The sequence below is a fragment of the Plectropomus leopardus genome, chromosome 8 (genome assembly GCF_026936395.1).
Source record: "Plectropomus leopardus strain MGB_pleo_1.0 chromosome 8, ASM2693639v1, whole genome shotgun sequence".
Classification (NCBI taxonomy): domain Eukaryota; kingdom Metazoa; phylum Chordata; class Actinopteri; order Perciformes; family Serranidae; genus Plectropomus; species Plectropomus leopardus.
The window spans coordinates 18431366-18453320 of record NC_142183.1 but is presented as its reverse complement, the minus strand read 5'-3'; the positions used below and the strand labels follow the sequence as shown (position 1 = coordinate 18453320).

Genomic DNA, 21955 nt, shown 5'->3' with positions numbered 1-21955 from the left:
AAAAATGAAGTGTCAACTTTTACAAAGTATAAGGAAAAAATAGTTTATTTAAAAGTTAAATGGAAGTTGTAGAGAGTTTTGAGAGTTTTCATCTTGTAACTTTAGTACACAAACTCACATTGCTGTGAACAATGCTTGTAACTTATTTACACTCTTCCTGGTAGTCCAGTGACAACGCCCAATTATACAGAGTACTCTCAGTGAGTTTCTGAGTTTCATGTGATTGTTTTTTAGAAGTTTTAAGACGATGACATGGAAGTAAAAAGACAATAATGAACTGATGTCAGTTTAAGTTTAATATAATGGACAAATAGGTGCAAAAAAGTAACTTTTCCCCACCATATGGCAAGTTTCAAGTGACAACTAAAGCCACCTAAAAAATGTCAAAATATCAAGGTAAATACGTAGAAATAATGACAGCAGTTACAGACAATGACAAATAATACACCGACAAAACTGTGTCTGCCTCATTAACACACACACAGGAAGGTACATATCAAACAGATTTTCTCTCATGCCTCTTTGTCATCTAAATGAGCAGGAATTTTAAAGACTGGAGTCATTCAGATATAATGCACATTTACACGAGAGGATTATAAAGAAAAGTGAGGGAGCTTTAAGTGCTATGTTTAAAGTGGTGACCGTGCAGAAACACTTTGGTAATAGTAGGAGACTTTTGACTGATTTGAAGCTTTTACTGAAATATCAGTGAGGTCAGTTATTTCACTTTCTTCCGTTTTCAGTGCCTAGTGTTTCTCCATGTCGACCATGGCTCACTCAAGCAACTGTAGAACGTAAATTATGATCTCAGAATAAACTAATTCCAGTGTTAACTAGGGATGGTTACCGAGAACCAGTTCCACTTGAGCACCAGTTCTCAAAATAGTCTGATCCATCAAACCCATTTTCTTCCGAGCTCATCACTTCCTTTTATCAATGACGGTGTTGCGGATAGTGATCCCCCATCGAATAGTGTTTCCCTGTTGTTAATGCGTAGTGCTGCCCTCAGTGGTTAGGATTCATGCTAAGGGTTTGGAAAAGGTTAAGATACGATATCTCCAGGGGAAACAGACTTCAGTATGTTTTTCTGACAGTTGCACATTGGCAAACAGTAATGTCAAACTCATGCGTCTATGCTGCTGAAAACTTCCAACATAAACAAGCCACGGCAGAGAGGAGAGAACAATGCATCTGTGCTGCTGAAAGGGTGTTATAATAACAATGGCACCACTCAGCCTGGCTTAGCAGGTTTTCTCTTTGACTACGAAAATCTAAATGAAAATAAATGCTGAGCAAATATTGTCTTTTTTTTATATATGATGACAGACAGACTGAGTCACATGTATGCCTTTTTTTCTGCTCTGTTGCGACAGTGTGTTCAGATTCAGAGATGACAAAACAGTTGTGTTAATGCTGGAAACCAATGTAGGCCTACCCTTTTTCCACTCGGAAAATTTATCAGGAATCTTTCGGGGAATCGATAAAGAACTGGACCAATAAGCAGAATCGATACTGGCATTGGTATCAATTAAAATGCTATCAATTCCCATTTCTAGTGTTAACATTCAAATAGAATTACTTATCTAGTTGGATAACTATAGATCTAATATTACATCTCATTTAAGCAGGAATCTTTTAATTCTTCACACAAAAGGGAGAAAAAAAACCCAAAAAACACCCTGACATCTGTCTGTAACGCTACTCTCCTTTCTCTTTCCCCTTCTCCTTGCTCTTGTCCCGTGGTATACGGCCCATATTATAAAATTCTAAGTTTGGCCTCATGTCGGTGAGGTGGGCGAGACGGTTGGACATGGCAAAGAAAGCAGCGATGGCAGCAATGTCCCACGCATCCTCACGGTCAAAGCCCACCTCCTCCAAAGACTTGAAATGCTGCTCTGTGATGGTGTCAGCACGACACACTGCCATCGCAAAGTCCAGCATGGCGCGCTCACGAGGTGACAGCTCTGCGTTCTCATAGTTAACAATGACCTGCGTGAGAGTAGGAAAGGAGCTCATTAGACAGAATGTATGGGATTTAATATAAAACTTTTCTGAGACACAAGAAATGTGATTGGTTATTTTATTAATGACTCACCCCGTGTTACAGTGAATTCAGGAAAAACTTTTCTCATATGCCTCCACGGTGAGCAAATAATCCAAAAACAAAGAAAATTCTTATTGAATTAAAGTAAAGGGGGACAGAGATCAGCAACAACAAAACTATATCTAAACATCCATTTACAAACTCTCACACAGCTCATGCAGTATATTCCTTCTCTCATTTATCTAGTCACATTTTTGATAAAACATTAAGAGTTCCAGCATGCTACTCGTCCTTGCATGAGACTTTGTTGAAGTGCTTTAAATTGTTTTATTTTAGCAAAAATGCATGTGTTTGTCAAGTACTTTGAGCATACTACTCGATAAATGAAACTTGGATTATACTGCAAGAGTTGTGTGAGAGTTTGCACATAGATGTTTTGATATATTTTTGCTGTTTTTATGCACAATCTCCTTTAACTTCAATTCATAAAGATTTTTTTCTGTTAATGGATTTTTGTTCACTGTGGAGACATGCGAGAAAAAGTTCTCTTCACAAATTCAGCATAACATGTAGTGAGTAACTGATATAAAATGATCATTTTGGGGGGTGAGGTATTCCTTTAAAGATTATACCTGGTCGCAAAGAGTGGGTTTCTTGGAGTAGATGCGATGCAATGCACTGTGGGATACCACACAGTAAAGGCACTTGTTGTGGATACTGGTAGCCACTACAATCAGCTCACGATCTGCCTTGGTCAATCCGCCTGGAAGACATTAGATGTCAAATTAATATGGAATTGTGGAAAAAAAACACACACACATTCGAATAACACTAAAGTATAAAGTACACAGTATCAGAGCGAGGTGGCTGGTTTGAATCAACAAAGTTACACAGATAAATGAGTGAACTGCCTCCTGGAACAGGTCCATGATATTCAGGAGGTGACAACAGCGCCAAAATCACCTGTACAATCTCACGCAAAGCAAGTTTATAATGTTCAGTTTAGTGGTCTGAGGTCCTGAGGTTGTAGTGTTTGATTCAGTGGTTCCTCGTAGATTTTTATTGGAAGCTTTCTGTGTTTTGCTCGAATGTCGATATGGCTAAACACGTAATAAAAAGCCTGATAGCTGTTATCCAATAACCACACATAAACCGCACAACTGACATAGTTTGGTTTTGTGAAGTCAAATATTAGCTGAAGAGAACTGGGCCACTTTCAGGTTAACTTCTGTGGCACATAGTGTCTTAATCTTTTTTTCATTAAGGGCATTTTTCAATAATCCACCTCTGAAAAGCAGAAACACGATAATTAGATGCTCTATCCGTATTACAATCCACTTGTTCTTAACTGGTCTACCCTCAGGGTCCAAACTTCTCCTTAGTCAATAAGCCAAAGTTCACATGTAGGCTCATGATACACCCATTCAGCTTTTCTTTTCTTTTTTTTTTTTAAATAACTCCCTAACTAGAGATAAAAATGTAAATTATGCAGAGCCAGAGTTGCAGATTCAGTTAGAGACAAGATGCAGTCTGAGTCCTTGAATTAGCATCTCTGACTGGGTGCACACCAAAATCCCCGGGCCTGTTTAAAGCACCAGTCTGTATCAGATGGGTGTGGTCAAAAAACAAAATAAAACTGCACTTTATAGACACTTATAGGGGCCATTCATGTCTCTGCAACAATACACTTTATAGCTTTCACCTAATTACAGATGCTTATAACTTTTTTTTCAATTATGACTGATTTTGAACATTGACTTTTACCTACTTCATTTTTATTCTGCTATTTATTATTGACCTGCACTGCTATTGGCTTTTATGGAAGTCCATAATGAAAAAGACAAATAATGGAAATCTGAATGTGAAATGAAAAACGTAAATACAAACCTGTCTCTTTGTTCATGAGTTCATTGTAGTAAGCAAAGAAGGCTCTGAACTCTGCTGGTCTGTGAGAAAGCGCTTTGAAGACATTGGGCAAAAACCCTCCCTGTAAAGACAACAGCAGGTAGTGAAATAAGACTTAGTGACAATGCTGTCTGTGGAGTAAAATGCCTCTTATAGATTATTTAGGGTTTTTTTTTCACCTTTGCTTCAACTTCCTCCATAAGCTCCACTATATCAAAGGGGAGGTCTTTCTTGTATGGGACTGGGTAGCGGCTGATGTTCTCCGGTGGCGGATCGCTGGACAAGTGTCTGATCCCCGCAGCCGCCGCCGCCTTCCCACGAGACACGCAACCCGATCTGAGGGACGCCTGGACGGAGGACGGGAGAGTGAAACAGAAACAGCACCCAGAGGAGCAAAGTAAAAAAAAAGTATTCGGCAACTTACCAGCTGTGTGAACACAGGGGGGCGAAATAACTTCGACGCGAGGTTGCACGCCATGTCAGAAAGTGCAGAACAGTCGAGAGGCGCGTCGAAATCAGCTGTCAGCCCGAGTAGTTTGCAGCCTGTCCAGAATGATCAAGGAAGTCAAATAGTTGAGAGGTATCGACTTACAGCTGCTAATGTAATAAAAAAAAAATTTAAATATATTTATCAGTCTCTCCTAGTGCCAGGCGCCTGTTATTGTTGTAAAAATTAGGGGATATAAAAAGTCTGTGTTACACTGATCATGATAAGGTTTACCATGTATCTCTTGTTGTGTTGTTAAAAATCTTCCAGTGAAACTATCCAATCACAGAGCAGCATTAAGTCACGCCTGCTGTCTGTCCCTGCCCTCGTGCACTGCTACTCCCCGCCGCCTGGCTGCGCGTGTGTAGTGTTGTGCCATAGGGCGTTTACGTCTGTATACATCTATGGTATTTATGCAGTTTACGTCCAACAAGTCCCCCCCAAATAAACAATTCACTTAAAGTTTGAGATGAAAAGGGTTGAGGCAGGTTTTTTTCTGCCCTCCAGTGGAAAGTTAGTCATGTGGCTTTATACCCAGTTGTGGAAGAAGTATTATGATCTTTTACTAAGGCAAAACACAAACTTATTTTTAAAAACACCTTAAAAACTCGGAACAATACAAAAAAAACACAAAAAACCCCTCAAGCTTATTTTATTTTTTATTAAAAGGTGGGAAAGGCATCCTAGAATCACATAAACAAACCTCAAAGATATTTAAAAAAAAGACTTACATTTTTATCAAAATAGTTGGCATTTAATTTTCTGTCAGTCGACTGATTTATTAATCAACTAATCATTTCAGCTGGACGTTAATAAAAAATTTAATTTACAACAAAATATCATTTTATCAACTCTTCTTGCGTTTTTTTTAATCGAAAATCTGTGAAGTAACTAAAGTATTTGGATAAATGCAGTAAAGTTAAGGTACAACATTTCCTTCTGAAATGTAATGGAGTAAATGTATAAAGTGACATGAAAAGAAACTCGAATTTGTATTTAACTTCAGTACTTAAATAAATGTACTTGGTTTACTCCAGCTCCCTGCGAGAAAGAACCCAGGGCACAAAAGCCCATGACAACTCCGTGCGTGCCCAGCGTGCACCGGAAATGAATTAGTCGCGAACCTATGGCTATGAGCGGCGGCTGAATCTCATCTATTCAGTGAAAAAAGCGTTAGATAATTTACCAAAACAACAAAATTAATCGAGTGAGAATCGAACATAACGACAACAATGTTTTACCATGTAAGTATGTGTATTAACATCCGTGTATGAGCCGGCTAATAGCTGTGAATGGGTGTTTTGTTTATCAATGTGTGCTTAGCTTGATCGGTTAGCATAGCTAATGCGGCTGAACAAAACTTTGATTAGCGTTGTTGTTGTTTTATAGACACACAGAAATCTTTCCATCTAATTTTGATTCACTGGAGGCAGCACCGGCAGGATCACATCCATAACCACTTAGAAACAGTGAATTATCTAAAGCATGCAACTCGCACACCACCAATGTAAGCATTGTCTCCTGTTACATATGTTTTCTGTGTTCTTAGATTTCTTTGGAGCATGAAATCTTACTACACCCGAGGTATTTTGGCCCTAACCTCCTCAACACTGTGAAACAGAAGCTTTTCACAGAAGTGGAGGGCACATGCACTGGCAAGTGAGTGGCTGCAATACTTCATGATGTGCCTTTACATACAAATAGCTGTTTTTTGTTCTGAGAGCTTCTTAGTTAAGCAGCGAGGAGGCTGTAATTTGACTGGAAAGTTATGTTATACTGTCATTTCAGTGACACCTTCCATGTGTTAGGCTGAAACAGATGTAACTAAAGTGCTGTGAACTTGAATACAATGCAGAGGTGTGTGTGCACGCTTTCAGGGGAGGAGGCTTAATAGGGGAAAAACTATCAAGTGATGAATATAATTAGGGTTGTCTGTGCAATCTGACAGTTTGTACCACAATATAAGTAATCATTTTGTCTAGGCAATTCAGTTTTGTTTATATAGTATGATATCACAAATAACAGTTTGCCTCAGGGGGCCTTACAAGCTATACACCATACCACACCCTCTGTCCTTTGACTCTTGCAAAGAATAAGGACAAAAAGAAAACTTTATAGGGAAAAAAATGGATGAAACCTCAGGAAGAGCAACTGAGGATGAATCCCTTTCCCTGGACAGAGAGATGTGCAATAGATGGTGTGTGTACAGAATAAACGGACATAATAAAATTACAATATAGGCTTTCCATATGACACATAGAATGTGAATAAGTATTAAAAAAGACAGATCCAGGAGGATTTCATGCAGCTTCCAGGTGTTGCCAAATACCAAAGAGGACTGGCTGAACCAGGCACGTCCAAAGTACGGCACGGGGGCCAATAATGGCCCTCGGATAGATTTTAAGGGGCCCCTGGCAAGTCTTTCAAAATATACTGTATGTGGCCTGCCACACAATATTGGTTTATTAAGCAAAGTCAATTTGCATTTTTTATGTTTCACCTCACGTGGTGAGTTAGTAGACATGCACCAAGTAGAAACCATGCAGCTAATTTGATGGTAATCAAGCAAACAGACTAAAGCAGCAGACATTTTCTGCTAGGTAGCAGACATGGCCACAGAAAAGAAGCATAAAGTCGACTGCGAGGGCCACAACTTTCAGAAACAACGGAAAGTTGAATCCTCTGTCACTTAACAGTTGAATGTGTTTCATTTGTATGTGATTTTTATTAATAATGATGTGAGACACAGTACACATAATCGAAACATAGGTGAATGAATCAAGGGGAGAGGCTGAAACTCTTGGAGGATGGAGATCCATAATTGGTAGGCACCAACAGGAGGGCCGATGCTCCAGCACTTTAGGTTAATTTAAGTCATTTTGACCTATGGCCTTGTTCGTAAAACTGTGAGTTTTGACTTGGCAATATACAACAGCAGCCAAGGAAACAGATCAGGCCCAATATTTGTTTTTGCATTAATATTCTTGCATGCACATAAACATGTCATTGATTTATGTAAATATCTCACTCAGGTACGGCTTTGTAATCGCGGTCACCACCATTGACAACATCGGGGCGGGTGTAATCCAGCCGGGGAGAGGGTTTGTCCTCTACCCAGTCAAGTACAAGGCCATCGTGTTCCGCCCATTCAAAGGAGAGGTGGTGGATGCTGTGGTCACTCAGGTTAACAAGGTGAGGGACAATACAGTGCAGGTTCATTGGTCACAAGGGAAATTTTTATGATTGGACATTATTCTTACATGAAAAATGAAATTTTACATATTGATGCTATAATAAATCATCTTGACTCTGCACTGTTTACTGTCCAAGATGTGTACATTTATGTCTAAAAAAAAAAAACTGCAGTATTGCAACTGGTTATTTTCATGACCAAATCTCATGAGTACATGCTGTCAAAAAGTAAAATAATATGAAACATATTAATTATGAAGATAATGTTTGGTAGAGATATCCTAATTATACAAAAAAAAAATACCTACATTTTATTTTGGTTAATGAAATTCCCTGTTGTAGAGTTTGTCCGTTAACTTTATCACAGTAAATGTGCTAAAGGGTTTATGCTTCTGTAGTTGTTGATGCGTTGAATGTGAAGTAATGAATAAGTGATAACAGAAATCTTTTTTTGTGTTTTATCTGAATTCTATATATTTCTGTTTTCATATGCAGGTTGGATTGTTCACAGAAATTGGTCCCATGTCTTGCTTCATCTCTCGTCATGTGAGTCAGCTTAACACCTTTAGTTGTTAAACAAATAAGTTGGCATTAACGCACTTTTCCGTTTTATATTATCTTTATCTCACAAGATTTTCTTTTATTTTTTGTAGTCCATCCCCTCAGAAATGGAGTTTGACCCAAATTCCAATCCTCCTTGTTATAAAACAGTTGATGAGGTAAGAATATTAATCATATCTTATTACCAGCTGGAGGTTAAAAAAAAGATCTAAATATTCCTTGACTTTTTTAGTTAAACAAATCTTCCTTGCTTTGTCTTTGACAACTTTTTAAATGAAATGAGCCCATAAAAAGATCCAGGAAATTAAACTGACACTGATGTTAATGAAGCTATTTTTCTGGAAACATGACACAGCAAAAGTGGAACAAAAAGTGTACTGTCATAAATTCAGAATGCACTAGTTGTCCCACTCACTCCTTTGCTCCTAATGTCATTTTTTTGTCGCTTTAATTTACATTCAAGGATGTTTTCCTCTTTTTTTAAAGGACATAGTAATCCAGCAAGATGATGAGATTCGACTAAAGATTGTGGGAACAAGAGTGGACAAGAATGACATTGTAAGTGTTACTTACAAAGGTGTATCACTATATCTCAGATGTTGCACCGTAGTTTACAGAACTGATTTTTGAATTTCTGATTTACAGTCAGTAAAAAGTTTCTCCCTTATTTTTCAGTTTGCCATTGGATCTCTCATGGATGATTATCTGGGTGAGTATTTCACAGAACACTGTCATACCAGTTGTTAGATGAGAACTGATAAAATGCTGTGCATGTATTTATTTAGTGTCAAATGATTGTGCACAATAAGGAAAACATGGTTCATTATTTGCTGAAACAATTTTTCAATTTGGTTACCGTGGTTGCAATGGAACAATTTTGGCTGTGCTGTTTTATTTTTTGTTTTTATGATTGAATTTGCCCTCTGTGTTTTCTTTTCAGGTCTTGTGAGCTGATTCGCCCTAGAGGGAGCACATTTTACATGGGACATTTTATGTGGTAGCCTAGTTTCGTCATTGTTAAAATAAATATTTTTCTACACTGATTGATATGGTGTGGTGACATAGTAGCACCATTGTATTATTGTGCTAAACAGCCTGCATTTTTCATTGGAACTGGTGCAAGACTGAAATAAAATACAGATGAATGCTTGCTACATTTATAACAATATGGCATAGAGTGTAGAAGTAGCATATCTTAATTTACTGTTTTTTTCATTTATAATTCACAATTTCTGTCTCAACTCTTGTTAATGTTTTTTGTACCCAGACTGTAATAAAATATTTTATTTGTTGTTATATGTTTGTTTCCTTTTTAAACGTCACAGTCTGCTAAAATTTTGTCAGAGCATTGATCTTTATGTGCAAAGAGACATGCTCTGTGTGTAAAATGTGGCAAAGCATCACCCTGTGCTTACCTAACGTGAGGCGACACGTGAACGCGGAAAATTTTAAGTGCGCGCACGACTTGTGGCCGTAAATACGTCAGTGGTGCGCTCGCTCTTTCTTTCTCTCGTCCTGAAGATGGCGGCAGGGGTGAGTAAGATGGAAAGATGGCTAGTTTGAGGGTTTTCTTTCAACTTTCCTGGCGCAATCCGCCGAAAATCGGGTCCATCTGCACTCTAATCAAAGAGCTTTATATAATAACAATCCTATCGGTCCGTTAGGAAGCTGTTACTGAGGCCATTTACGAAGGATTTCATTCAGTGTTCATACAAACTGAGGTTAGCTTTCGCTATCCTGACGTTGCATTCACAGTGAATGACGCCCCTCTCCTGGCCCAGGCTTGTGCCACGTTAACATGGCTATTTTCAAGCTGTGAAAACATACAATTGTCTTTATAGGCGTTTTCGCCTAAAGTTAGCGCATGTGTCCTGTTTCTGTAGTCTAAACGCCGACTGTTTAAAGCTAATTATATGCGGACGTTGTCTGTTGGCTTGCTATTGCCGGCAATGATAGCTAGCATCAGTTAGCATTTAAAGCAAGCTGAAAGCCACGTGAATATGGCTGATTTTTTTTACTTGTACTTGGTCGAAAGGGTGCATTTTACATTAGTTGCCGGCAGTTTTTCCATCGTCAACAACACATAGCAGTCCAGTCCTTTTCAAATGGTCGAGCATCCAGATCTGTGTAGCTTCTTGAGTTTGTATGAAAATCACTAACGTTACCAGACCAAGCTATCTCCCTTTACCTGGATTTGTAGCTTCAGTTACAAGAAGTGTATGTCTTGGATATGTCAGTGTATTCTTAAGTCAGTATTAAAGAGCCAAGATTGTATTTTTGTGTACCATGGTGAGATATTGCCATTAGAACATCCTCATCTTGCCATATCTTTCTACTAACCTGCAACAAATAAGTGACATGCATGCTCACATTAGACTTGCTATGTGTTTGTAAAGTTTAATAATTGCAATGTTGCCTCCCCCTTTTCCAGACTCTGTACACGTACCCAGAGAACTGGCGGGCCTTCAAGGCCCAGATTGCAGCCCAGTACAGTGGGGCTTGCCTCAAAGTCGCCAGCAGCTCCCCTGCCTTCACCTTTGGGCAGACGAACCGTACTCCTGCCTTCCTCAACAACTTCCCTCTGGGCAAGGTAGGTGCAGTAAAGATCATCTTGAAGGGCTATTTTTTTTTTACACAGTGGCTCTTATTTCAATGTCAAAAAGTCTGCACACTTGATTATGCTCCCATGTATATTTAACATAATTATCACCGAGGTGACGTTTCGATCTACATGCTCATCAGACTTGTCTGATAATCTAGTGTGCAGACTTTTTTGTCTACTCTTGTATTATCTCTTGTCTAGCACTTAGTCTTTTTGTCGTACGGATGTGCGTGCTTTTGTGAACTCATTGTTTCAATGTCAACAATGAATGTGAAGAACCAGTTACTGCATTTAAGCATATTAACCAATAATCAAATATAGCTAGGCAGAAGGGCTTTGACCTGTTTGACTACTCTACTGCTGTCAAATTCAGCATGTCTCATGATGCACTTGATTGCATAATTGTTTTGGTAAAAACATGCTAAATGTGTTAAATTGTTGAATTCTGCCATTGTTTGTAGGTCCCTGCCTACCAGGGAGATGACGGCTTCTGTCTGTTTGAGAGTAATGCCATTGCTCACTACTGTAAGTCTCATTTATTTATGATCAAATGGTTCACTTATGTGTCGCATGCTCTTCTCAATTTGGGTTTTCAAAAGCTCCATATAGTTAACCTGAAGTCTTAAAGGAAGCAGAGTAGATGCTGCGGGGTTTAAGGGACAGTTTCCCCATGAATACCTTGTTTCCGATAGGTTTCAAATTTTAATTGTAATTCAGGACTGTAATCGTCAAACCTATTAAAGATCCACGGGTCACTGTGTGCCAGCATTTGCAGCACATTGGTACTGCACGCCCTAAATACAATGCAACCATCAATTACTGTACCTGATGGACTAGTTACGTGTTTAAAATGCATCAGGGTTTGTTTGCAGCTTTCTGTCAAACTTGTAACAAGTCTGTACAACAGATTTAAATTCTTGATTTTACATCTGTATTGAATTACAGAGTTAAAAGCCCTGAAACAAACCTTTTCTGTGTGCTTACTGTACAAATGTATAATATTGTGAAAGCAGTATGACTCCAGAGATTGTTACTGACAAAAATAAACGCTTTCCAAATTTCAACCACAGTGAGCAATGATGCCCTGCGTGGTGCCACTCCCCAGGCCGCAGCCCAGGTGCTGCAGTGGGTGAGCTTCGCTGACTCAGAGATCATCCCTCCAGCCAGCGCATGGGTTTTCCCCACTCTGGGAATCATGCAGTTCAACAAACAGGTTTGCAGCTCAGCATTTTCTGGTCAAGCTAAACACTTAGAGGATTATTTGGTAGCTGCGGTGGAAGGTGGGGGCCAGTTTCAGTTGGCCAGAATGTGACACCTTGTAATTGAGACTTGGCACTTGTAGTAGAGTTTATGTAATCCTGCACAGTCATTCTTCTGTTTTGGATCTGTCCAGGCCACAGAGCAGGCCAAGGAGGACGTGAAGAGGGCTCTCACAGTGCTGAACCAACACCTGAACACTCGTACCTTCCTTGTGGGTGAGAGGGTCAGCCTTGCTGACATCACTGTAGCCTGCTCCATGCTGTGGCTCTACAAACAGGTTTGATATGCACACAGATGAGTTACACAAAGCCAGTCACTCTTTTCATTGATTTTTTTTTTTTTTTTGTTTTACATTTGATTGAGCAATATTTGATTTGATTTGAGTCACAACGCCTCTCTGTCCCCCGCAGGTCCTTGAGCCTTCTTTCCGTCAGCCCTTCGGCAACGTGACTCGCTGGTTCACCACCTGTGTCAACCAGCCCCAGTTCAAGGCTGTCCTTGGAGAGGTCAAGCTGTGTGAAAAGATGGCCCAGTTTGATGGTGAGTCACCAGTAATGAGATAAAAAGGCCCACACACTGAGCATGTGTTTGGCTGCTGGAGCATCCCGTGTAATTAAAGGGAGTTGCAATGGTTTTCTTGTCACATTTTTGAGCCAAATTCATTCAAGATAGGTGATAAAGTAGGTGTGCAACTGATTTTACAGTTAACCAGGTCCTCTGCTTACCCTAACTTTGTTTAAATGGTAGCTTATGCTGCTGTTTCTAGGGCTGTACCCAACTCAGTTATGCCAGTCAAGTACCATTTGGCTATTGAATATGTATATGCAACGATTCCTTTTTTTTTTCCATATGAAGCTTGAACAGGGTTTCAGGAGGATGTTCAGTATGATAGCGGCATTCATGATGGCCCCAGAAATGTGCAGCATTTTTTGTGGACACTAGATAACAGTCAGACTGTATTATATTTGATTTATGTGAGCTGTAAATCCACCATATCTGAAGCTAGGTCTGCCAAAGTTTTTGGTAATTAATTTTAGCTATTTTTCCCCCCAAAATTATGTCCATAAATACAAATTGACTTGAATCCAACATGTTTTTAGTGAAGACAAATTGGTTGCTTAAGTTCTTTGAGTGACAGACTGTCTGTCGATAGTGTCCTCGCCTTCTCAGTCAGACCCCCCACTCCCCCACCCCTCTCCAGCCTGTCGCCCAAATACGGTGACTTTTATCTCCAAAAAAAACAAGATGGGAACTGTCAAAAAGCCAAACTCGAGGCTTCAGATTTGGAGTCCAGGGACTAATGGGTGACGTCACAGTAGCTACGTCCGTAATTTTATAGTCTTAAGCTATAAATGTATGAATCTACCAATAATTATTTTAATAGCGTAGCATTGTATGCACCATTAAAAGGTATGTTTATACGTGTCGCTTAAGGCCGCCCTTCATGTTATTGTAAGCCTAGTTCAATATGCAGCTCCACTGTATAAAATGTATGAAGTAGGGCGTCCCTGCTCCCTCTCCTTCAGGTAAGGGGTCTTTGATCTGTAAAACATTGAAGACACCTGGATAAAAGTCTTCTACTGACAATGAAGTTAAATTTTCAAAGTTTTGTTCTTCTGTTTGTGGCTAAAGCATTCACTGAAAGAACTAGATGCAAGTTGACACAAACAGGATTTACAAAACTATTTACTTTTATGTGATAATAATAATAAAAAGGAAATACTGAATTACTCTTAAGGGACAAAAAAAAATCGCTTTTACAAAACAAACATCAAATTTCTTGCAGTTTTTACAATTCATCTTCAAAGTCCTAGCCAGAAAGGCAGCTCCCCTCCCCTCAGGGGAGAACAGGTGGTCCCCTGTCATTGGGCAAGGCAGTGTCCAGTCATGGCACCAAGTCTTAATCTGACAGGGGAAGAGAAACTTGAGTCCATATATTCATCCCAGCCATCTCCGTTTCAGTGGGTAAAAGGCTGTTTCATGATATGGGCACAGTATAGAAAATGACCTTAGAGCATTGTAATGTTTCCTTATAAGACAAAACTCACCTTCAGGTTTTCACTGCAATACCAAAGTCAGAAAACTGTAAGGTTTAACAGAAAACATGTTTTTAATATTTTGTTTTGTTTCTCCAGCCAAGAAGTTTGCAGAGATGCAGCCCAAGAAAGACACCCCTGCTAAGAAAGAGAAGGGAGGAAAAGAGGCAGCCAAGCCCCAGGAGAAGAAGGAAAAGAAAAAGGAAGAGAAGAAGCCTGCCCCCGAGGAGGAGATGGATGACTGCGATGCTGTTTTGGCTGCTGAGCCCAAAGCCAAGGACCCCTTCGCAGCCCTGCCAAAGAGGTAGAAAGATCTTTTTGCTTTTCTGTCTAAAGTGTTTTCTGGCAAGCACTCTCATTGATTTCTTCACATTTTTTGTGAACAATGTATATATGAGCAGTGGCAAAGAACAACATTTAGTGCAGAACTTTTCTTCAGACTGTGCATGTGGCAGTAACAGGCCTGTGCACCAATCAGGAAGCAAACAGGTGGTCCCCTGTCATTGGGCAAGGCAGTGTCCGGTCATGGCACCAAGTCTTAATCTGACAGGGGAAGAGAAACTTGAGACCATATATTCATCCCAGCCATCTCTGTTTCTGTGAGTCAAAGGCTGTTTCATGATATGAGCACAAACCAGACTGAACCTCAAGATCTAGAGTTGAAACTTTATTCTGTGAGATGGGTTTCGTTTTTCGGGTAGTCTGTAGTGTAGGACCTTGCACCTTCTGTAATGAAGTTTTTAACCATGGCAATGTGTCCATATGGTTGAATTTTATGTTATTTTTACAGGTACAGCACACAATTATAAGTCATTGTACCAGCCTTGGCTAGCAGCTAATTTACTATAGAAGTGAACCCAATGTGAATATAAGTGACTATTGTGATTATATGATTCACTTCTTAACAGTTGTGTCTTCAATTGTAGTTGAAGAAGAGAATTTTGGTCTTAATCATATCAAAAACCAAAACCTTTTCAGAGGTCTCTAAGGTGAAATCTTAAGAAACGGGGACCTGTGACCTCAATTTTGGGGTTCTTGGCGCAATATAGGTTGTGAACCAAAGCTAAAAGACATAAGTACAGTAAAGTACAAACCCATCAGCTTGCAGGTTGTGCTTTCCATATTATCAGTATAACACTACAGCAAAGTGAAGTTGTTGATGAACAGAAATTAGCGTCTAGTGTTTTAATCAGTGCCAGCAGAGGAAGTGGAGGTTAATGTGCTTCTAAAGACAATGTATCTAAACTTTATGACACTCTAACCTACCTGTGCAGACGTATGTATGACCCCACATTTCCCCCTTTACTTTTCCAGCACATTTGTCATGGATGAGTTCAAGAGAAAGTATTCCAATGAGGACACCCTGACAGTAGCCATTCCCCACTTTTGGGAGCACTTTGACCAGGAGGGCTACTCTGTCTGGTACAGCCAGTACAAATACCCCGAGGAGCTCACACTTACCTTCAAGAGCTGCAACCTCATCACAGGTGAGACTCAGCAGCCGCCACTATACCCATCCTCTTGAATCTAAAGCGAATGACCTCAGGGGTCCCGTAGCTTGTTGACGTGATGTTCATGAAGGCACATTTTTGTGTTTTTCAGCTTTACTTATTTATCTGGAGCAATATGTTGCCTCTGTGGTTGGAAAGAAACTCCAGAAAGCAACTTTTCAAATTAGGTCTTGGGCCATCACATATAGGGGTTTGCTAATTCATGTATTGTAACTTTCACAGATTTGTTCAGGTCTGCTGTCATCGTCCAAAGAACAGTCTGTTTTTTAACAGTGGTGTAAATGTTTTTATGAACACATTGGTTGCAGTTGAGCATGTAGAATTGTTTAACATCTGGAGGTCTGTAGATTCTTGAGTAACATAAATCTGTTCCCCAAGTGTTTTTATCCCATATTTAAATGTAGCACAGCTGTTCAGTGAAGTTGGAATAAGGTCATACTCAGAGTGTACGTTACTAAGGATAAGTTAAACAAGGCAAAGTCGCTGCACGAGCCAATGCTTATCTTGGAAGTAATTAAATTTAACAATCTTGGCTGCTGCTGCTGCTGCTCCCTAAAAGTTGATGTGTAGGAACAGGTCTGTACACCAGTTAGGAAACTCACCTCTTTGAGGATAACATATGGTCCCCTGTCTTTGGGCAAGGCGGTGTCCTACCATGGCACTAAGTCTTAATCTGACAGGGGAAGAAAAACTTGAGACCATATTCATCCCAGTCGTCTCTGATTCAGTGGGTAACAGGCTGGTTCATGCTGTGGGCACAGTAACAAGACTAACTGTGGGGCAGTGAAAAAAATACACTGCAGGTGTTTAAAAAAAAAAAAAAAAGCTCTGTCTGTTTTGTTTGGTCCTTTCTGAAAAGGATAATCAAGAAACGGAGTCAAGTTTAACAAATGCCATTTGTCAGTGTGTTAAATCCAGTTCATATTACACATGTTATGACTTTTGGTTTCTGTTGATTGATATAACTTCTCAAACCTTTTAACAGGTATGTTCCAGCGTCTGGACAAACTCAGAAAGAATGCCTTCGCCAGCGTCATCCTGTTTGGCACCAACAACGACAGCAGCATCTCTGGTATCTGGATCTTCAGAGGCCAAAACCTGGCCTTCACTGTAAGTACTGAACCGGGTGAACACACTTTCCATAACGTCCCGGCCTGATAACGTCACCACCCTCAAGCATTTAATGCTCATACAAACTGATTCTGATCTTTCATGCATTAAGTAAGGGTTTAATAGTTCACAAAAGTCGGGGTTGGGTTCATACCCTGGTTTATGAGTTTCAAAACAGTGTGGGGGGGGGGAGAAAACGCACAAGGATCCATTTGTTCATTTATTTTTGGACATACAATAGTGCAAGTGTCAAAGACAGACAAAACCCTCTTGCTTGGGACTGAAAGCTTTTTGCCCACTGGCAACTATAAACTATTTTCAATATTTGAAAAAAAGGGACATTTTAAACACTTTGTACAACACTGAACAAACACACAGAGACAACAGGTCACAACAGCCTAGAAAACTGCAAAGCATCTGTTAATGTGGTGACATTACAGAAATACGTAGAAAAATCAAACCTGCAGTCGCAGTGCTCCACCTTGGCTATATTTGATTGTTCAAAACAGCCAAACAAAACACACAACTCTGTCGGCCACCGTTGTAGCAGACAGGAAAACTGCGTACAGGTCTGCAGCTCCTGCTTCATATCAGCTCGCCACGGTGTGACTGTCTCGCACGCCAGTCAACTGGCTGTGCTAATCTCAACATATGTTGCGAATGGCAACAGGTGGAACTTGGCACTTGAACTTTGTTTCCACTTTACGTGCATCAATCTGCATACCGTGTACTCCGCGTGTGGCTGCATGCACTGGACCGTGACCCCCGTACCGTGACATTTTTTTCTCAAATACACCGACAGTTGCAGCCCTAATTTTCTCTAGGTAAGTTTCTTAAGAGTAACAGCCAATCAAATATTTTGTCCTTAAGCCGGTGGTCCCCTGTCTTTGGGCAAGGCGGTGTCCACTCATGGCACCAAGTCTTAATCTGACAGGGGAAGAGAAAATTGAGACCATATTCATCCCAGTCGTCTCTGGTTCAGTGGGTAACAGGCTGGTTCATGCTGTGGGCACAAACGATACCTAAGCTCGGGATCTGAAAGTGACTGTAATATTAAGACGTTGTAGGTCAGTAGGTGTTTTCAATACTGTTTTGGATTTTTTCACTGGCTAAATTAGACTGCAGCTCAGAATGAACATATTGCTTGAGGCAGTGTGCAAAGTAAAATAAGTTATCTTTAAACGTTTTATACTTGAAATTCTTTAGATTGTTGAAGCTAACCGCGCTGCTTTCATGATCTGCATTTCAATGCACACCATGTTACGGTCTAAGAATTCTCTGCTGCGTAATCTATCATCTGATAATCAGTTGAGGTGCGACATTATCTATTCATTAGACCCTGAAGAACATTCACTCTCATTCAAGTAATGTTTTTATTCCCCTCTTAGCTGTGCCCAGACTGGCAGATCGACTACGAATCATATGACTGGCGCAAGCTGGATCCAAACAGCGAGGAGTGCAAGACCATGGTAAAGGAGTACTTTGCCTGGGAGGGAGACTTCAAGCACGTGGGTAAAGCCTTCAACCAGGGCAAGATCTTCAAGTGAGAGGACACTGGAGGCAGTCTTGAGCGAAAGCACTCTGCGCTTCTGCTTTCCAGCACTTAAAACGTATGGACTTTCAGCCACCACGTGCTTACTTTACTGCAAGAATGACTTGGAATGACAGTCAAGACAAGAGTCATTGTCTCAGTGGCCCCAAACTGGTTTTTTTGTTGTTCGACCTGCGAAATAAAGCATTTTCCACAATGCCATCGATGGGATTTGATGTGTGTGGTCTGACGTCTGTTTGAGTTTTGCGTGTGAGTGGTACCCCATCTATAAATACATTTATTCTACATCCTACCTCTAAACACCGAGACTCAAGTGTTTGTGGTGAACACTTAAATTTGAGCTCACAACATAAAAAAAAGAGTAATGCAGCAGTTGAAAATCTTGCCTTTTCAACTTGCTGTCAAGAGTAGTGAACATGTTGCTACACTTCTATAGAAGTTAATTCAATTCTCTGAACATCTGTGTTGAATTCACAACAGCACCACACCCAAAGGCAGTGCTGGGTGTGGTGATATGTGTCAAAGTTGATATTTACCACCAGAAGAGGTCAGTGAAACAAAGCTTTTCAGCTCAGTGTCACGTTGCGACTTTCTTCCGAAGATATCGGACCCATTTTACGGTTTTATTGCTCATGTTGTGAATGAATGAATACATTTAGCAAGTATCCTAATTGGGAAACTTTTTTTTCTGTATAACACTTGAATAGTTCCCACAGAACAGTTACTTATCAGTTACTTTCACACTGCAGGCTGACGGTCCGGCTGTTGTGCTCCTAATCCTGCAGGGGGCAGGCAAAGACTTGTGGGAAAGCTGTTTGGCTTTTTGAATGGGCAGAATCCAGCGGAGAAAATGACTGGGCTGAGCTCTGTGGTTCACTCAGACTAAGACAAGAATGCTGTCTGCTTTAAACTATGGGTTTTTGTTTTTGATGTTTCTGGTGCTTCTCAGATGAGAGAAAGCCTGAAGCTGAACTTTATAAAGAGGACAACCTTTAAAATGTGTTCCACAAAGCCAAGGGGCATTAGTATAAGGTCGTAGTTTTCCTGTAAGTTTCACTGAGTCAGACACAACTTTTAGATTTGTTTCATATTTTACCAAAAACCTTTAAGTTCAATCCTCTTAACGGTTTATGCACATGTGCGTTAGAAATCAGCACTGATGAAACGAGAAGTCTGCACACAGACTATAAAAAAATTTCGTAGACTGTTGCAATAATTCTAATTTCACAATCGAGTCACTCACAATTTCATTTCATTTAAAACATTACATGAACATACAGCATATTGTAACTCTTCGAAACCCAGATCAACACCTTTGTTGTGGTGTGTTCAGACACCTTTCACAAGTGTTTTTTTTTTTTTTTTTTTAACCCTGAGCAAAATGGTTTGATTTGGGAAAAAGGGGAACATGACAGCAACGTAGTAAGAAATAGTTAAAATTGCAAGAAATTAGTAATTTTGAAAATTTTTTTAAAAAGCAAGGGAAAAATGTCCAGAAAACTGATGTTACAATCACAATAATTACATTTTAAAATTGTTATAGAAATATTATTCTAGACACTTTTTTTTAGGTCATTTCAATTTTTATTTCTTTATTTATTTTTTTACTTTTTTTGAACTAATTTTCAGGTAAATCTCTTGTACTTTTTACAAGTTTGTTGCTAATTTTTGGGTCATTTCCTAAACGCTGCTTATTGTTTATTGGGTGCATCTGAGGACAACTCATTTACATTATAGGCCGGCATAAAAATATCTTGTATGGTTTTACAGCACCAAACTAAAATGCAGAAATGTCATTTTTCGGTGCCTACTTCTGCAAGTTGGTATCGTTTCAGAAGAAAAAAAAAAAAAGAATAGACCATGTTCATTGTCTGCCATTTTCTGTGCAATCATAGCTATCAACTAACAGCAAACTATATTTTCTTTAATTTCTTATCTATTGATTAAGGGAGGTGTTTCTGAAGCTTTATTTTTCTGTTTGGTAGAGGGAAAGTTAGACTGTGAAGACAAATGCTTTAATGTGACACACCCAACCATATCGAAGCTTGTATCTTTATTATGATCATGTGTTGTTGACCGTTCCCACACCTGCTCATTATTTCATTTCTGCTATAACTGATTTCTTTGTTTGGTGCGTCATTGTGTGCTGGCTATAGCTGCAGGGAAAACAGGACACCTGGACCAGCCCATTTAATGATTCCAGCTTATTCATATTCGTTAGAATTTGTCATCTTTGAATGTCACTCTTGAGGATGTTAAATAATTTTTTGAGCACAATCAGTCTTAATTTAATCATATTAGAATCTAAAGTTAAAAAGCTCATGGGTGGATCTGTTTTTCGCTCTGACACACTCACACTCACGAGAGAGAGATGCACAGGAAAGGAATCTCACCCTGGAGTGAGTCAGATGTGTCATTTTCTCCAACTTACTGAGCATGATTCAAGATCATTTTGGTGCAACCATCTTCCACCGTAGTGTTGAATCAGGGAGGCCATTTTAGTTTGTTCTGCGCTTACATGGAAATCAGAAAATGGAAATGTTCCCACAACAGCGAAGCGCCTGCAAGTCCTTGAACACATGACTCACCCATCCTGTGGATCGTGGTGTGGAAGAGGGTTGTAACTTGAGCAAATAACTTCGACTTAACCCACAGCATTGCCGCATTACAACGTTGCTGATGGCTAACCCTTCGATTGCTGAGGGAGTGGTGCTACAAAAGCCTTTTCATCATGCAGTCAAAAACCATATTAATGTAAGGCGTGAGCACGTGTTGTTTTAAAGCTCTTGGATGTTTCCTACATGGTGGCTGCAATATCAAATCCATACAAATGTGGGTTTTATTCGTGTTTAGTAACTTCAGAGTTAAAAAGCCAAACTAAAGCCAGCCACAAGAACAATACACAGTTTGATGCCAACAGCAACATTTTCTCTTCCAGTCCTGCCAACCTTCCTCCCCCCGTGTCCTTATTTCTCTCTAAGCCACACACTCACTACCTCTTTTTCCTTCCTCGCTTCCTCTTTCCTTGGACATTTTTCTGTGTCCGTGCACAGGGTTGGTGGTGGTGAAGGGGGTGTTTCTAAAAAGCAGCAGTGAGGTGTGCCGGTGAGGGAAGAACAGAGAGAGAGGCTGTATTGTTTCACTGCACAAGGTCCCTGTGTGGCTGTCAGCCCCCTGTAGGAGCTTTTGGCATGGTATGCATGTGCTGAGCATCTGTTGTTGCAAGACGCACATCTGGAAAAGAGTGAGGCGGCCGGTGGGGGGGCTTGCAACAGCGAGGTGAAGAGCTAACACTGGGGAGTCCGGGGATGGAATCCAACAAAGTTTTCTCTAACAAAGGTTAATACAATGCAGATGTTACCGCTAAAGAAGTTCTTCTATGGGTTTAGCGTTTTGGTGATTCTATAATGAGAGTTATAATTATACAGTAGAGTGAGCAGTTTGTTTGTTTGTTTTTTTAACCCTGGGTAGCAAACATGGGTAAATGCTTGAAGAAAGAAATTAGCAACTTAATGACCCAGAAATTAGCAAGTAATTAATAAAAAAAAAAGTATATGAAAGTGTGCAAAAAATAAATTCAATTAAAAAAAGACATGACAAGGATATGAACTGAAAAAAAAATTATATTAAATCTGTAAAAATAATTTAAAATATTGAATTCGGATAATTAATTATAGATTAATACATTTTTCATG

General features: G+C 39.8%; 3 protein-coding genes across 3 annotated transcripts; 2 read left to right on the top strand and 1 right to left on the bottom strand.

Moving 5' to 3' along the window:
- Positions 1–278: 278 nt before the first annotated feature.
- Positions 279–4710, bottom strand: LOC121947983 (uncharacterized). Its single transcript, XM_088081019.1, has 6 exons — positions 4671–4710; positions 4374–4492; positions 4129–4296; positions 3932–4031; positions 2677–2807; positions 279–1989 (listed from the first exon to the last, which is right to left on the bottom strand). The coding sequence occupies exons 2-6, from the start codon at positions 4425–4427 to the stop codon at positions 1699–1701; spliced, it is 744 nt and encodes a 247-aa protein (XP_087937145.1). The 5' UTR covers positions 4428–4492; positions 4671–4710; the 3' UTR covers positions 279–1698.
- Positions 4711–5517: 807 nt separating this feature from the next.
- On the top strand, positions 5518–9485 carry polr2g (RNA polymerase II subunit G). Its single transcript, XM_042493463.2, has 8 exons — positions 5518–5680; positions 5986–6095; positions 7469–7628; positions 8124–8174; positions 8282–8347; positions 8676–8747; positions 8865–8898; positions 9130–9485. The coding sequence occupies exons 1-8, from the start codon at positions 5669–5671 to the stop codon at positions 9141–9143; spliced, it is 519 nt and encodes a 172-aa protein (XP_042349397.1). The 5' UTR covers positions 5518–5668; the 3' UTR covers positions 9144–9485.
- Positions 9486–9571: 86 nt separating this feature from the next.
- On the top strand, positions 9572–18470 carry eef1g (eukaryotic translation elongation factor 1 gamma). The gene is made up of 10 exons (XM_042493271.2): positions 9572–9722; positions 10621–10779; positions 11253–11316; positions 11862–12004; positions 12185–12328; positions 12462–12591; positions 14187–14391; positions 15402–15574; positions 16584–16708; positions 18097–18470. The coding sequence occupies exons 1-10, from the start codon at positions 9711–9713 to the stop codon at positions 18253–18255; spliced, it is 1314 nt and encodes a 437-aa protein (XP_042349205.1). The 5' UTR covers positions 9572–9710; the 3' UTR covers positions 18256–18470.
- Positions 18471–21955: the final 3485 nt, after the last annotated feature.

Coding starts and splice junctions, on each gene's coding strand:
- LOC121947983 (XM_088081019.1), bottom strand. CDS start 4,427: ATGGCGTGCAACCTCGCGTCGAAGTTATTTCGCCCCCCTGTGTTCACA. Junction 4,297..4,373: donor CCCCTGTGTTCACACAGCTG/GTAAGTTGCCGA, acceptor TCCTCCGTCCAG/GCGTCCCTCAGATCGGGTTG. Junction 2,808..3,931: donor ACTCATGAACAAAGAGACAG/GTTTGTATTTAC, acceptor AATGTCTTCCAG/GCGGATTGACCAAGGCAGAT.
- polr2g (XM_042493463.2), top strand. Junction 8,175..8,281: donor CTTGCTTCATCTCTCGTCAT/GTGAGTCAGCTT, acceptor TATTTTTTGTAG/TCCATCCCCTCAGAAATGGA. Junction 8,748..8,864: donor GAGTGGACAAGAATGACATT/GTAAGTGTTACT, acceptor CTTATTTTTCAG/TTTGCCATTGGATCTCTCAT.
- eef1g (XM_042493271.2), top strand. Junction 12,005..12,184: donor TCATGCAGTTCAACAAACAG/GTTTGCAGCTCA, acceptor GGATCTGTCCAG/GCCACAGAGCAGGCCAAGGA. Junction 15,575..16,583: donor GAGCTGCAACCTCATCACAG/GTGAGACTCAGC, acceptor ACCTTTTAACAG/GTATGTTCCAGCGTCTGGAC.